This window comes from Protopterus annectens, chromosome 5.part0 (genome assembly GCF_019279795.1).
Source record: "Protopterus annectens isolate FY-2018-M chromosome 5.part0, PAN1.0, whole genome shotgun sequence".
Lineage (NCBI taxonomy): Eukaryota > Metazoa > Chordata > Ceratodontiformes > Protopteridae > Protopterus > Protopterus annectens.
The window spans coordinates 1,430,221,430-1,430,238,170 of NC_056735.1; the positions used below are offsets into that span (position 1 = coordinate 1,430,221,430).

Consider the following 16,741-nt stretch of genomic DNA (forward strand, 5'->3'; position numbering starts at 1 on the left):
TGTAGTTCTTAAAATAATTTGCATGTCAATCTTTGCTCCTGCTGCCTGTGGACCATCAACCTTCTCCTGGCAAATCTGAGCATTTGCTCCCCATCACCATGGTGAGGATTGACCATATGGGGATGTCATTTAGACTGCACTTAGTGGTAGTTTGAGTATTTTTCCTGTTTGCCTCAGCATTTCCCCATGGCTGACTAGCTTGCAGAGCAGATGGAGATGTAAGATGGGCTGTCTATACTGATCATCCCTCATTTCCACAAGTGTTGCTGGCAGGTGGTGGTGCTTCCTCCTCTTAGGCATGGGAAGTTTTATCTCTAGTCTCCACTGAAGAAATCACACGTGAGAGTGTTCATTCTCGCCGTTTGTTCTTACACCTGGGTTCGGAGCCGATCCTCGGCTCCGTGTCGGCCGCTTGGCAAGCTCTGCATCGAGAAGAAGCTCGAGACCAACCTAACTCCCATAATCCCCCTCTGCCTTTACCTCAGATCTAGTTTGCCGCTGCAGCGTTCGCATCAGTTTGATGAGCTCGAGCAACCTTAAGCTAAGATTTATAATTTTCTTATATTTCTTCAAAAATTTTTTCCAAAAAAATTGTCTTTAAGTGACTGTGTGTGTGTGTTAGTAGTGTTTCGAGGAATTCTCGGTTCCATATAAAGTCTTTTATATACTTTATTAGAGTTTTCCCTCGGGGCCTACCCCACCCTTTTACTTGGATTGACTACTGGATTGACTTTTTACAGGATTTGACAATAAGTTACTGGATTAGACAAAATTACTGGACTTGACATATTATTGACTTTTTCTCCGTTAGCTGTATTTAAAATTGTGACATGTCTGAGAAAGCTAAGTCTGGCTTTAAATGCTGCCAATGTGGGCAGAAGATGTCGGTGACTGATAATCATAGTTCCTGCGTCTACTGTCTTGGCCCTCTCCATCTGCAAGAAGACTGCTCAATATGTCATTCTTTCAGTGGAAGGGTCATGACAGATAGGCGCAGGAAACTTATGGATAGGGGTCTTCTAAAACCTACTTTTCAAGAGGCTCTGGATGCATCAGACCAGACATCCAAATCCTCGAAGGAATCGAAGACGTCGGAGCCCAGGTCATCGGCTCCAAGCTCTTCAGTTAAAGTTTGATCACCAGTTCCACAGACTTCAGGGCCGAGTGTTGAACTGTTGTCAGTTTCCGAGCCTCGAGTCTTGGAACCGGTGACGGAGCTCCCTCCCCCGGCACTGTTGAGGTCGGCTCCGTCTTCGATTCCTTCGATGTGCTCTTCCAGGCCCCTCTCCGACACCGATGTAGACCGCGTGGTGCAGAAATTAATGGAGAATACGGCCTTATCCAAGCTCATCTCTGTCTCCTCCCAGTTGGTGTCGAGACTCGAAGGCCTCCCCTTATCTCCACCTGTTCCTCCTCCGAAACCTATCCAGTCTTCGGAGCCGGGAGAGGCTGATCTGGTGATTGTGGAGCCCTCGGTGCCAGAACCGTCTTTCTCTCGGTCGGCTCCGTTCACCTCGACTCTGTCGGATCCGGTACCGTAGTCTCGGAGCCGAAGATCCATCCTTGGATCCGGGACTGAGAGTCGGACCGATGTTTCGGTTCCGACGCTCCCTCTCGGGGCCTCGGCTCGGATCGACTCGGCTCCATCCTCGGGTCGATGCCTTCGTGCCTGTCTCGGGATTCTTCCGATTTCCTCGAACCGGGAGATACCTCGACCGGGACCCGGGGCCTTCGACCTCATGAGGAAGGTGTTGTCTACCCAGACAACCACATCAGCAGAAACAGCTTCTCCTTCCCATAAAGGACCGTTATCCTCCTCTGCACCCACGGCTACATCTAAGCGTCGAGCACCTGTCTCTCAGCCACCCCTGGAGGGTGCCCCCTCTTCCTCGGAGGCTTCTTCGGATGCCCCCCCCGAGGAAGTTCCGAGGAAAAGATTGTGTAAGAGGAGACACTTAGATTCTCCACAAGAATCATTGACATCGGACACTGACTTGGATGAGTCAGAAGGGTCCCCAAAGTCACCCTCAGAGGATGTCTCTTTTTCTGACATCCTGGAGATCCTAAAGCAGAGAGGTGATTGGCAATTCCCTCCCCCCTTCTGAGGATGAGTCAGTCTTGCTGAAGGTATTCGGTGCTCGCCCTTCCTCCTCCTGGGTTACTCCGCCCTTAGATGAGTTGATGGAGCTGATAGCTCGAAGGGCGTGGGAGACGCCTGACACGGTGGAGCCAGTCCCTAGAAAGCCTAACAAATATATTACTGCCCCTCAGCATAAGGCTTATCTGACAAAGGGAGTGCCAGTGGACGCTATGGTGGTGGCAGCGGCCACGAAAAAGGAGATGTCTGAATCTTCCTCATCTGTCCATCCGCCTAACAGAGATTCTAGGAATATGGACAGGTATGGGAAGCGCATTTTTAGTTCAGCTGCTTTTTCTATGCGATCCCTGAACTATTTGACCCACTTCACACGGCTACAGAGGGATCTAATCAAAGAGTTGGGAGATACCCTCCAGGGTACTACAGATGCTGCTGTTTCAGAAAAGGTTACAGCACATCTCAATACCCTTACATCTATTGCAAACTCGTCCATGAGGCTGATCTCATATGCAGCCGAAGGATCGAGTAGGGCAGCAGCTTCAGCGATTGCTCTTCGTAGACAATCCTGGATGCGCTTATGTTCATTTGCGGAAGCCTTCAAGTCTTCCTTTACTAACGCCCCATTTGATGGTGCCACTCTCTTTGGCCCCAAAGTAAAGGAGACCCTTACCCGGTGTGAGCAAGAGGGAAAGACTCTGTCTGCTGTCGGAGTCCATTTTTCCACCCCATCCAGACCGTACCCCAAAGGGCAACATGGTGGAAAAATGTGGTTTCGAAGACCCCAAGGCTCTTTCCCAGGCACACAGGGTGATGCCCCCTCTAGAGGCAGAGGAGGGGGCAGAGGTGGAAGACGCCGCCCTGGCGGCAGAGGGGGTCCGCAAAACCAAGGTGACAGGGATACAACCCCTGGGAAACCTTTCCAGCACTCCTGAGAGGAGGCCCGACTGTCCTGCTCTGGAGGCAGTCGGGGGTCGCTTAGCTTTATACCCTCAGGCCTGGCAAAATCTTACATCAGACAATTGGGTAAAAAGCGTTGTTACCAGAGGCTACAGAATTCCCTTCCTATTGCCCCCAATTCTGAAGAAAAGACTCCCAGATGTGCCGCCCCATCTGCGAGACCCTGCAGCTATAGAAATTTCAAAGCTGCTAGAAAAAAGAGTAATCCAACCAGTCCCAGCAGACCAAAGAGGATTCGGAACTTACTCAAGGTTCTTTTTAGTTCCAAAAAAGACAGGGGACTGGAGGCCGATTCTGGACCTAAGCAATCTCAATACCTTCGTCAAGAAAGAAAAGTTCCGGATGGTCACGCTTCAATCGATCCTTCCATTTTTACAGTAGGACGACTGGATGTGCTCAATAGATCTGAAGGACGCATACTACCACATCAAAATGGCCAGGGCGTCCAGGGATCACTTGCGCTTCCGGCTGGGAGCCAGCCACTTTCAGTTTCGAGCCCTGCCCTTTGGTCTGACCTCAGCCCCCAGGGTTTTCACCAAATGCATGGCAGTGGTAGCGTCTCACTTGAGACGCCTGGGATTCCAGGTGTTTCCGTATCTGGACGACTGGCTCCTTTCTGCCACCACCCAGCGTCAACTGATTCAAGCCAGGGATTACACACTGCAGCTTTGTGTTCATCTCGGAATTTCCGTAAATTTCAAAAAATCTTTACTACAGCCATCACAGTATATCTCATTCATAGGAGCAGAATTGGATACGCATTGTTTAATTCTAAGACTTCCTCCAGAAAGGATAGCCTCACTACAAAGCCACATATCTCTTCTTCTGTCATCCAGAAAATCCCCAGCAAAACTGGTTCTGAAGGTTTTGGGTCTCATGGCAGCTTCTCTCATTGCGATACCATTGGGAAGACTGCACATGAGAGTTCTACAATGGCTACTGTTTGCACAATGGTCGTTCCAACAGCTACCTCTGACACACGAAATTCTGATCACAAACACATGCAAATCACACCTAGCCTGGTGGCTCCGGACTTGCAATCTTTCCAGCGGAAGACCATTTGTGCTACCCACGCCGACAGCTACGGTGACCACGGATGCTTCCCTGATAGGGTGGGGGGGCATCTTTCAGGGACAGACAGTCCAAGGCGAATGGACCAATTTAGAGTACAATCTGCACATCAGTGTTCTAGAGTTGAGGGCAGTGTTTCTAGCGTTGTAACACTTTGCTCCCCTTCTTCCTCTAGGGACTATTGCAGTTCAGACGGACAACATGTCCGTAGTCTGGTACATAAACAAACAAGGGGGAACCAAGTCTTATCAGCTATGCAGAGAGGCCATGAGAATCTGGCAATGGGCGGAGTCCACAGGTCGCTTTCTGATTGCAACGCACATCCCGGGTCATCCAACGTCATAGCCGACAGGTTGAGCAGAGCAATCCTGTTGCCTCACGAGTGGTCCCTCAAACAGTCAGTTGCGAAGGAGATTTTTCGCAAATGGGGCCAGCCTTCCTGCGATCTTTTTGCGTCTCCAATGAACGCCAAATGCAGAAGCTATTTTGCCCTATTACCCCCTCCAGGGGAAGTCCCCAGGGACGCTCTGGTTCACGATTGGCCCCCGGGTCTCCTGTACGCTTTTCCTCCCTTTCCCTGATTGCAAAGTTTCTGCAGAAAGCCAACAACCTGCAAAGGACGATTATCCTCATTGCCCCATTCTGGCCTCGTCAAATCTGATTTCCCTTTCTTCTGGCACACCGCATTCGGGAACCCTGGATCCTGGACCCGGAGCCGGATCTACTGACCCACTCGTCAGGGGCTCCCCACCCCTCGCTACTGTCACTCCAACTAGCAGCTTGGCTGCTCCGCTTCCCTACTTAGCCAGGTCTGATCTTCTTTCTCCTGCAGTTCAGAATATTCTAGTGGCTTCTCATAAAGCTTCCACTACAAAGACTTATACTAGTAAATGGAAGCGTTTTGTTTACTGGGCAAATACACAGCAATTGGACCCTGTTATAGCTCCCTTAAATAAGATCTTGGAGTTTTTAACTGAATTGTTCCACCAAGGAGCTTCTCCTGCCACTTTGAGAGTGCAATTGGCTGCCATTTTCAACTTTCATGTGGAAGAATGTGGGGCTCCTATTATGGCTCACAGACTTTGTAAGGCCTTTCTGAAAGGATCTTTCCATATTAGACCACCAGTTAGAACTCCTACATCACCTTGGAATCTGAACCTTTTATTATCTAAATTGATGCTACCTCCGTTTGAACCAGCCTCTTCTTGTCCATTGAAGTATTTGTCGTGGAAGACCCTCTTTTTGGTGGCCATTACATCGGCTAGACGGGAGTCAGAGCTTCAGGCTCTTTCTATTAAACACCCTTATCTGATCTTTCACTCTGACAGAGTATCTCTTCGCACTAATCCATCCTTTCTCCCCAAAGTTTGCTCTATTAATAACATCAATCAATCCATTGAGCTCCCTACCTTTTTCAAAAACCACTCCAATAAGTTGGAGTATGTTACACAAGTTGGATGTTCATAGACAACTTAGATTTTACCTGGATAGAACAAAGGATCACAGGAAAACAGATCAACTTTTTGTAGCCTTTGCAGACAGCAGGAAAGGTATAGCAGTTACTAAACGAACCCTTTCCAAATGGCTAACTGATTGCATTATATTTGTTTATACTGCTTCGGAACAAACTTTACCTGCCAAACCCAAGGGGCACTCTACAAGATCAGTATCTACATCCCTGGCTCATGCAGCTCGCTTACCATTAGACACTATTTGTGCAGCTGCCACTTGGTCTAAACCACATACATTCATTTCTCATTACAAGGTAGACAGGGTTTCTAGGGACAGGGCAACCTTTGGTTCCACTGTGCTCAAGAACGTTCTCCCGTGAGTTCCTCAGGAACATGGAGCTAGGGACGCTACCCAGGTGTAAGAACAAACAGCGAGATTGAACACTCTCACATTTAGAAGTTATGTCCTTACCATAACGTTCCATGTGGAGTGTTCATCTCGCCTTTGTTCTTACATTCCCACCCTCCCACCCTCAGGAAGAACGTTCAGTTTGGTGTCTGGTTTGGTTTCTCCTGCTTCTGCATTTCGCAGTTGTTGTGTATATATGTATATATATATATATATATATATATATATATATATATATATATATATATATATATATATGTATAGGTGTTTCTCTCAGTTATGTTGTTTTGGCATGAATGTGTTACTCTCTCTGTTGACTTCTGGTTTGCTTGCAAACTAGATCTGAGGTAAAGGCAGAGGGGGATTGTGGGAGTTAGGTTGGTCTTGAGCTTCTTCTCAATGCAGAGCTTGCCAAGCGGCCGACACGGAGCCGAGGATCGGCTCCGAACCCAGGTGTAAGAACAAAGGCGAGATGAACACTCCACATGGAACGTTATGGTAAGGACATAACTTCTAATTCCTCATGTGCTCCCTGAGCATCCTCTGCTCTTGCCATCACTCTGGGCAAGACAAGTGGGGATATGTCAACTGCTCACACTCCCTACCTAGCTCCTCCATTTTTGGAACCACTAAGCAAACCCTGGTCACTAGGGTTGCAGTAATGGCTGCATCCCTCTGCACTTTGGAGTCAGGCATTAGTATTATTTTTTTAACTCTCATGCAGCCCACACATCTTTTCTTACTTATCTTGATTTCTTCAAATGTTTTAGGTTTCTAATAGTTTGACAGGAATTGACCCCATACATACAATTAGCATATAATTAAAGTTCATGATAATAATGTTGCTTCACTCTTTGATGTTTGCCAAGAATGCTTTTCTTAGCACTTACAGTATACCTAGAATTGCCTCCTCCTGCAATTCATATGGCATTATTTATATGGACAAAATATGTAAGTATGCTAGAAAATGTTTTATTAGCCCTGTTGTTCCTACTACTACTGGAACTATCTGGGTGTCTTTATTACAGATTAATTTAGTTTCTGCTTGCATATCCTGGTATTTGTTGAGTTTGTCTCTAAGTACACAGGGTGCTGTAATCAGTAGGTATAGCTACCTACCTACTTACCACAACAGATGATACTGTTAATCAATAATAACCATAAAAATCCGCAAAAGGATATATCACCAAGTCGATATTGACCTCTGTCTCAGTCTCTCTAGGATTTTAATGTGAAGTCCTTGGATGGAAGCTGAAAGTGAAAGCACTTAACTAAGAAACATAAAGGCAGAGTATGTGTGGAAAATGAGACGCCACAAATTTACCTTGTTTTTTTGTTTTTGCATGGGACTAGCTAATGGTAGATTATTTGCATTATTTTTCTGCATTTGCTTGGTTTTAGCCTGCTGAGATCTGAATTAACAGCAGTGCAGCTAAGTGTTGAAAAGGGATTATTTCCAACTTCCCATAGCAAGTTTACTAGCTATATGTCATTCTGCATCATATCTTCCCCATACCTAATATGTGTAATGCTAAGATAAAACTTTAAACTGGACAAACTTACTTTAAGGTGTTCTCTGCAGTGGGTAAGAGCTGCAGTCACTTTTTGATGTGTCTTCTCATGGCCATTTTCTTAACTCTGTAGCTCCTAGCATCTGTGCAGTGGACAAAGAAGAAAGAGTCAGTTACCTATCGTACTGCTCACAGAGTCTAAAGAAGTGTCATTAAAAATCTTCTGCCTTTAATGCCTAGGCCTTCAAATTGTTACTGCCACCATGACAGTATGTGTCATGACCCATGCATGAGCAATGTTTGCTGTCAGAGAAAGAGAAGTGTGATGCTGAGGCTTGCCAAAAGTGCTGGAGCTTCAATACAGGTACTCAAAGATGATGCATATGCCAAAGACAGGGTGACTGTTAGAATGTTGCTAATGAGAAATTAGTGGCGGGGATACCATTGCATAACCCCGTACAGGAGTAAGTGAGGACAGAGGTATGGGAGCAGAAGATGAGGGTGATAGCCAAAGTATTCAAATCCACCATTTCAGTATTTGTTGCAGAACGTTTGCCAGTAGGAGCTACTCACCTAATGAAGGGTACCGCCCATTGTTTTTTTGTTTTTTCACAGGAGAATATATTAAAAAGGCAGAACAGCAGTAGTCTGCTGAATGTGAAGCAGCAAATCGTAATACTTGTACTATTTGCAAATTGTCAACCTAATGATGCAAGTTAAATTCATTTGTGTGCACCACTTTCAGCCTGCTATTGAATCATAGGACTTATTGAATAAGCATGCACATGGGAACATTGAAGAATCTGCATGCTTAAATGACTGTATGTCTGTACCAGTTTCAAGCACAGGAACTTAAGACTTTTATGGCTAGATGTGGTTAGACTCTCTCTCTCTCCTACTTTCTCTCTCTCTCTCTCTATATATATATGTGTGTGTGTGTGTGTGTGTGTATTGGACTAAAGGTCATGCTGCTAAACGCTGGGAGTCTTACTATGAAACTACACTCTCTGGAAGCATTCCTATCTCTGGAAGATGCTGACATATGTGCCATCAGAGAGACCTGGTTCAAATCTGCTTAGAGCACCCCTTCCATACCAGGTTACACATCCTTCCACACGTTCAGACCCCATACTGAGGGTTACAAAACTAAAGGCAGTGGGGTCTCTGTATTTATTAAAAATAAATACCTCACTAGGCTGATCAAGCAGTATGATGCACAGGAGACACTCCAGGTGCAGCTAACTGTGTAGACAAGACACCTATCCAAGTCATAGCTAGCTATAGGCCTCTATCCATGAATCAAGATAGCCACTCCACCTACCTTGACTTACTTAAATCTATAAAAGACCCACCTCACACTCTGATCCAGGGAGACTTCAATTATCTAACCATTGATTGGAAAAACTACTCTAGCCAGAACCCATATGCCCAGAGATTTCTTGACTTTGTCAACTCTAATGCTCTGGATCAACTGGTAAATACCCCTACAAGGGGAGAAAATATATTACACCTAGATCTAACAAACATGGCCAACCACTGTAGTACCCCTACAGTGTCACCCTCCCTGGTGAGATCCGATCACCAGGCAGTTACCTTCACCCTTAGCATCACACCTCCCCCCCTTCAGCTGAGATTGGGCAAAAAAACTTCTCCAAAGCTGATTATAGCAGCCTACAGGCAGGCATAAACAGTTTCGTAGCCCCCCCCCCCATCTGAGAGAACAGAGGGAATGGTCACCTATGCAGAGACTTTCACCAGGGCTCTTTATCAGAATCGCTATAGCTGCATACACTCAGCTGTACCAGAGAGAACCAAAGTATCGCTATCAGGGAGAAGCAAACCAGTCTGGTGGACTTCTGCCATACACAGACTTTATAATAGAAGAAAGAAGCTACTGAGTCCAGACTGGCCCCCTCATCAAAAGACAATCATATGGCTTTCTTTAGCTAGATACGTAACCTAAAGAACAAGCAAAAGCCCTGTACCAAACTTGTGGTCAATGGCATTATGCACACTAATACTGATGACATAGCTTACATGCTTGCCGACAGGTTCAGTGAAAATTTTACCCCCCTGTCCCCCCCAAAGTAAATCAAGATCTCTCCAACACCTGCTCCCCACCTTTTATCTCCAACGAACAGATCTTGAATGCCCTCTCAAAGACAAAAAATACAGCCTCCATGGGACCTGACAGCATCCCAGGCTGCATCTTACATTGCCTCAAACAGGAACTGGCTATACCTTTAGGCACCCTTTTCAACCACAGCTTAAGCACTGGATACATACCCACCTAGTGGCGGATGGATACTGCCATTTCACTGCACAAAAGTGGTGATACTACTGGCCCATTAGCCTTATGGGCCTGATATGTAAGGCCATGGACCACACAATCATGGATCTCATAAACCAGGACATCGGTAGCCTCCAAGCAGTTGACCCCACTCAATATGGGTTTGTCAAGGGGAGATCATGCCTTTTGAACCTGATGGATTATTTTGAATCAGTCAACAAGGCCCTGGATGAGGGAAAAGAGGTACATACTGCATACCTTGACTTGGCCAAGGCTTTTGACACCGTACCTCACTCAGGTATAGTAGATAAGCTCACTCAGCTGGACATCAACCCTTATGTCACTAGGTGGATTGTCAGTTGTCTCACTGACAGAACCCATACAGTCAAAATAGGGGATTCCACCTCAAATAGTAAACCTGTCACTAGTGGGGTCCCTCAGGGTTTGGTCTTAGGACCCCTACTCTTTGGAGTATATTTTTCTGATGTGAAGGCAAAGATATAAGGTCTATGGTTGACCAAGTTTGCAGACAACTGCAAACTGAGGGCGGTCATCAACTCCCCAGATGATGTTAACATTCTCCAGTAGGGACTTACCCAGACAAACGACTGGTGCATAAGACACGGCCTCAAACTCAATGCCAAAAAGTGTATAGTTATCCCCTTTGATAAAAATGATGTACCCACAAAGTACCATATCAACAACAACATCCTTAGCACACAATCAGTAGTAAAAGATCTGGGCACCTTGGTAGACAGTAATCTAGCATTTGATCAACACATTGCCTCAGTAGTCTGTAGAGCATACTACTTGGCTCATCTCATAAACAAGGGCATAGCATCCAGGAAAAAAGGAGTTAAAGCCTCTCTGTAATCTTCCTTAATCAGGCCTATAATCGAGTACAATGTCCCCTTTGGTATGTACCTTGCTAGGCATTTGCAGCAGCTGGAGGGACCACAGAGGTTCCTGACTAGAAGAATTCAGTGTCTCACTCACCTATCCTATGAGGATAGTCTTAAGTCCCTCTCACTTTACTCGGTCTCATATAGACTGCAGAGAGGGGACCTTTGTCTGGCATTTAAAGCCATCTCAGACCCTGCCGTACTGGAAATGCTGCATATCCGCAAATCAAACACCACACATGTCATGTGCACTCAGGACCTAAACCTAGCCTGTGACAGTAATAGGACCTGCTGTTGGGACAGATATGTGTCCCAGAGAATCCCCCATTTGTGGAATAGACTCCCTCTCCATGTTAAGCAGAGTACTTCGCTGGTCCTGTTCAAACGTAACCTGGATGACTGGATGGGTAATAGAAAATATACTCCTGGGATACCACCTATGTCCCTGCTTGACAGGGACGATAGGTGCTGACCTTGGAAACAATGGCCCAAAACTTTGGCTAGGCTTGGAAAGGCCTCATGGGCAGTAGCCTAGTAACTTCCTGTGATGATACTATCTATATTTGCATACACATATATAGATATAGATACAGATATTAAAAAAAAAAAGCACTCTGGTTTAATAAAAAAAAAATCCCTTGTGCAGCTGGAAGAGAGATAGAAACCAATTATGCTTTTACAAGCTTCATTAATATCTAAACAAGTACAACAATCACTTCCTTTTATATTATACCACAGATTATGTGATAGATAAACTCTAATAGCATGCACACCTTTTTTCAGAAAAACTCACAAGCAGTATGGCATAAAAAGAAGCATTGCAAGGCAATGCCCGTCCAAATATTAACCAAGCCCAACCGTCCTTAACTACAGAATCAAACAAGATCAGGCTCATTCAGTGTAATACAACCATTCATTCTTTCTATTCTTTATACACACTTTAGATGTTCATTGAGTCCAGTATCTAAACAATTGTAACAATCAGTTCCTTTTTTATAAAACCACAATGCGGTAAACAGGCAGCAGCAAAGCAGTTTTTTTTAAAAAACACCCGAGCAGTATGACATGAAAACAAGTATTACCAAACAGTTCCCCATCCAAATGCTAACCAAGCCCAATGCTGCTTAGCTTCCAAGAGCAGGCTAATTCAGGTTAATAAATGATAAGTTTTATCTTCTTTATACAAATTATAGATGTTCATTGAGATCAGGTGGATACAGTGCACCAGTGTTAAGTATCCAAAACCTTTCTTTAGTGTCTAGAAAAGTTTTATAGTATTTCCACCTACACCATAAATTTTTATTTGATCTGTTCCTATAAATACAAAGATAGCTATAGAGTGAACTTTCTTATGCTTATAGAGTACACGCCTCTTGTCCCTGGAAAAAAAATGTCACTTAAAGACACTTGCATGTTCTTTAAACATTCTTTTGAATTGTCCAGAGAAGAAAGCATCATATGTACATTGCACAAGATAAACAATAGATTTACTTTCACATGTTATATATTGTCTCCAATTTTTTTTTTTCGAATTGCATGTAGATAAAGATTAACACTTAAAAATATGTAACGGCATCCACTACATCCAGTTTATTGCACCACAGGTCTTTCCAATGTTTCACCATGTTTATAACCAGATAGACATTGCCCAACATGCCTCCCTCTTCTGTAACTAAATTTATAGCAGTCGGGCAGATATTTGCTTAAAACTGGATTGCTAAGAAACATTGGTCAGAATTTATTAATAATCTGTTTAATATGAAAACTGTTCAATTCTGTAAGTGGTTGTAAATCTAATGATAGCATTTTGATTTCCTTTGTTGTTCCGATATTTTAGGATCTCTGTTCTATCCATTTCGTCAACCAATTCCTGTGTTTCTTCAAGCAACCTTTTGTTATAACCTTTATGAGCAAATCTATGTCCTAAATTATTAGCTGATGTTGCTGCATATATCTCTTTGCTGATACTAGTGCATTTTATCCACAAACATTGTGACTTTGGAATATTCTTGAAAATGGAGGGGGGGGGGGGTGTACTAGTGCTGTCCAAAACAGTATTCTTGTTGAAGGGCTTTCTATGCAGTTTGTATGCAATGTTCCATCTACTATTTTGGTAACCACAACATCAAGAAAATATATAGTAAATAAGTCTGATTTTGCTACAAACTGGATGCCAAAACTACAGTATTACCATTAAAAGGGTTTAACATGGGTTCTGCCTGTGCAGGGATGCAGGTTTTAATGTTTGATGCCTCAAGTTTTACTGGATTATGACTGAGTCCCAATGAGCTTTAATGCTGGTGTCCACATTCTTCTCCTGATGCTTGTCTGATCCTTTTCACTTGATTTATTGCTGTACTTCTCCATTAACCCACCAAAAGGAGAGCTCAGCTTCAAACAAAATTGTATTGACAATGACAGAATAAATTTTGGCAAAATAAGAATAGCATGCTTGTACGTCAGCTGTGTTCAAATCCAGTATTGTAATTTCCCCCAGAATCTGTGAACCTTCAAAGTTTATTTCATTTTCAGGGTAACTGAAATGCTGTTTTTCATCTATGTTTTATGACAAAATGCTAGGAAAATAGTATAAATTACTGTTGCACTAGCTGTTACTATTCCTAAGTATCTGTATATACAACAAAATACTTTTTTGCAAAATTGTTGATTGTTGATAGGGTCCATAGTGTTCCATTTAGATGAATTTACCTCAGTGGGACTGATGTGGCTTCCAAACTGCCAGCTCAAGTGGCATGCAGGTATCTAGTGCATGGTACATGCTTTATTACAGAAATGTACACATTTATGTTCTTATTTTTATAGTATTTCAAAACATTTTGAAGTAACTGCTACATATAACATAACAGTTCCTTTACTTGACTTCAGACTTTTCTAAAACACCCAACTTTCCAGTTGGCATTTAAGTAATTGAATGATATTTTTCTCTGATTATAGGTTAAAGCTGTTCACTGCAAGCCCGGTGTCACAGTTGGTGAAGGCGATTTACTTGTTGAACTGGAATGAAGAAATTTGTAAATTAAGTGTGAAAAATTGTATTCTTAACTTTTTAAACACATGGATAGGATCATGCATTTCCTAGTAATTCTGTAAATGTTTCATTTTTTTTGTTGTTCTAAACAAAAAAGTCATTCAAACTTCTTTAAATAAAAACTTAATATTTAAAAAGGATTGTGATTACTGGTAAAATTCATCTTTTTTTCTCCATTCATTTTTAAAACAATATCTTCCAAACCTTGTGCAGACAATTTAATTACTTTGAATTTTGTTACTTGCCATGCCCATCACTTTCTTTTTGCAGTGAAAGAAAAACTTATTCAAAAGACTGAAATGAAACTAGGAGCAGTAAAATATAAAAGTATTTCAGTACCAGCCTTTGTATGTTTTTGTTTTTCATATTCCAACTTGAAAATAGATTTATTATTTATTTATTGATTTGTTTTCTGACTGGATAAGAAATACCCATTTTCAACAGAGGCCTGGGGAGAAAAGTTCCAGAGAGTTCAATAGCATGAAATAAAACAGTAGCATAGATGTAATAAAAAAATATATATGTATGCATACAGTTTTACAGTTTAATACATAGGATACAGTAGACCTTGAGGAGACATCATTGCTGTAATAATAAAAAACTGTGGTTAAGTATGACAATCAGACAATCAATATATACAAAATTATTTGAAGTACAGTCTATTATGCTAGAAAAAAATGAATAAAAAAGCAAAGATGTTTATTCTTCTATTCTTACTTCATCAAACACGATCAAGTGGTTCCGTTATGAAGCCTCAATTTATATGATTTGATGAACCAAAACACATGTACGAAATACCAAAAGGGCAAAATCTAAATGTACTCCAACTCCATAGTTTCACAAACACAAACAAATGAATTACTGATGGTGCACACTTGGAAATTGCTATTTTTTCATGGAAAACAATGATTGACATTCTGTTCTTCGACATGCTGTGATTGTGATTCAGACATTTGAAGCATGGGGTATCTGACTTCAACCACCGGTAGATACACCACAATAAAATGGCAATAAATAAATCCAGGGATACTGAATTGATAGAAAAGCATAGTGAAGTAGGTTGGATAATTTGGATAATTTGTGAGAGAGAGAAGATTTGTCAGTGGGCAAAGATATGGGAGGGGTGGCTATAACAGATGGTTCATATGTAAAAAAAAAGTAGCTAGAACAGGACAGATAAAGTATGTCTTATGTATTTGTTTTCTGGTGTAGAGCACTGATTTCTATGGATCTTTTTCAGACTCAGCCCAAGAGCAGTGTCTGGTTAAACAGCTGCACCACTGGACTACAGGAAACAGCCCATTAACAACTCCTTAATCCTCTAAGCCAACTGCAAGATGTATAAACCCTCTGTAGCTGACCGTCCCATACCTTTTCACTTTCCCCACAGTTAAACCTTGTCTCTGGCAATAAGAAATATTTCATGTAGTTGGATATTTTTGGCATTTGGAGAATGAGGTGAAATGGGTATTAAGGAACTGAGGAAATTGTATAACCTTTGCTCCTTCCCTTATTCTTTTTGTACTGGCTAATTTATAGCAATCATTTTCAGTTATTACTCTGACAGATTTTCTTTTTAAAACAAAGCATTCAGCACATTAACATTCCCAAAGGGTAAATGTGTTAGACATAAACTAAAGTATGTTTAACAATCAATACAAACAAAAAGCCACAAAACCGATGAACCAGAATGGTTTCAGTGGTGAAAAAATGATCCACTAGGCGTATAATATGTAACAAAGTAATTTATTAACAACACACAGAGGAAAAAATAAAATAAAATAAATAAATGAATAATATTAATCGAAATGAGTCAAATCCCAGCGCTTTCGTCTCCTTTGTAGGAGACTTTTTCAAGAACAGAGCATGCCCAACAACTGAAAAACGTTTATACCATCATTAATTAAGTTTCAAAACAAAAGCACCAATCATTTTCTGTTTTCAATAATTGAATCATTTGGCGTAGGGTGTGATAGTTAAAGGTATAGCACAATGAAATGTGCAATAAAATATGCAGTTTTACCACGAGTCAAACCAACACAAATAGTAAAAAAGCAAATAGTAAAAAAAATGTGTGTGTGTATATACCATTTGTGCATTACAATCAGTTGTCATGAAATTAGAAAGTAAAAATATATATTAAAAAGTATATAACTAATATACTTGTGTTAGGTTTTACAAGTGCATATACATACGCACATGCTTGTGTAACCTATTCATGGAAATTTATGAATATATAAATGAATAATGTCTGTATGAGTAAAAGCTAAAATATGTGTGCATATATATAACTTGTATACACAATAAATTTCATTTCAGAGGGTCAGAATGCACATAATTAATAAAATTAATAAAAGTTCATTGCCAACATTAAGCAAACATGTTGGTATCATAACATTTTTGTAGGTTTAATAAATAAATGATAAATGTGTTTATAATAAATTAATAAATAAAAAGATACATAAGCGTATTATGTTAAAAACTTAAAAATTGTTGGATAACCACCTATGTTAAAATACAATGTATAACAAATTCACCTATCTAGGCTCTTTAACTTCAAAAAAACAAGTAATTGAAATAGAATCATTCAGGCCTGGCCATTGAGTAGCATTCGTTCTTAATTGCCATAAAGCTTCATTCATTTCCAAATGTAATGGCCATGGTCCACCCCTTGGGTTCACTTCCATAGCTTCTATGATAGTAAATTTAAACCCATGATCCGGCTATTCATTACAATGCCTTGCCAAGGTGTTTATATCCTTTTTTAATTTAATGTCCCTCAAGTGCTCGTAAATACGTGTCTTTAACTTTCTTTCATTTTTTCCAATATAAAAACAGGTGCATTTCTAAAAAAATTCTAATGGGTGATGCTTATAGAAAAATGTCCTTAAATGAATTAAATCAAGCATACGACAAGATTAGGAATGAACTGAATGATTTATTTATTGAAGGTTCTTTGTCAATCGATGAGTTTAATTTTTTATCTGTTCACCACCCTGTTAC

General features: G+C 41.6%; 1 protein-coding gene across 2 annotated transcripts in view; it reads left to right on the top strand.

Moving 5' to 3' along the window:
* The window catches only part of PCCA (propionyl-CoA carboxylase subunit alpha), a 4,227,722-nt gene extending 4,213,640 nt beyond the window's left edge, over window positions 1–14,082 (top strand). For both annotated transcript variants that reach the window (XM_044071233.1, XM_044071234.1), the window contains one exon: window positions 13,645–14,082. In XM_044071233.1, the coding sequence (XP_043927168.1) occupies window positions 13,645–13,713 (69 nt within the window). In that variant the 3' untranslated portion in view covers window positions 13,714–14,082. The remainder of the gene's footprint in view (window positions 1–13,644) is intronic.
* Window positions 14,083–16,741: the final 2,659 nt, after the last annotated feature.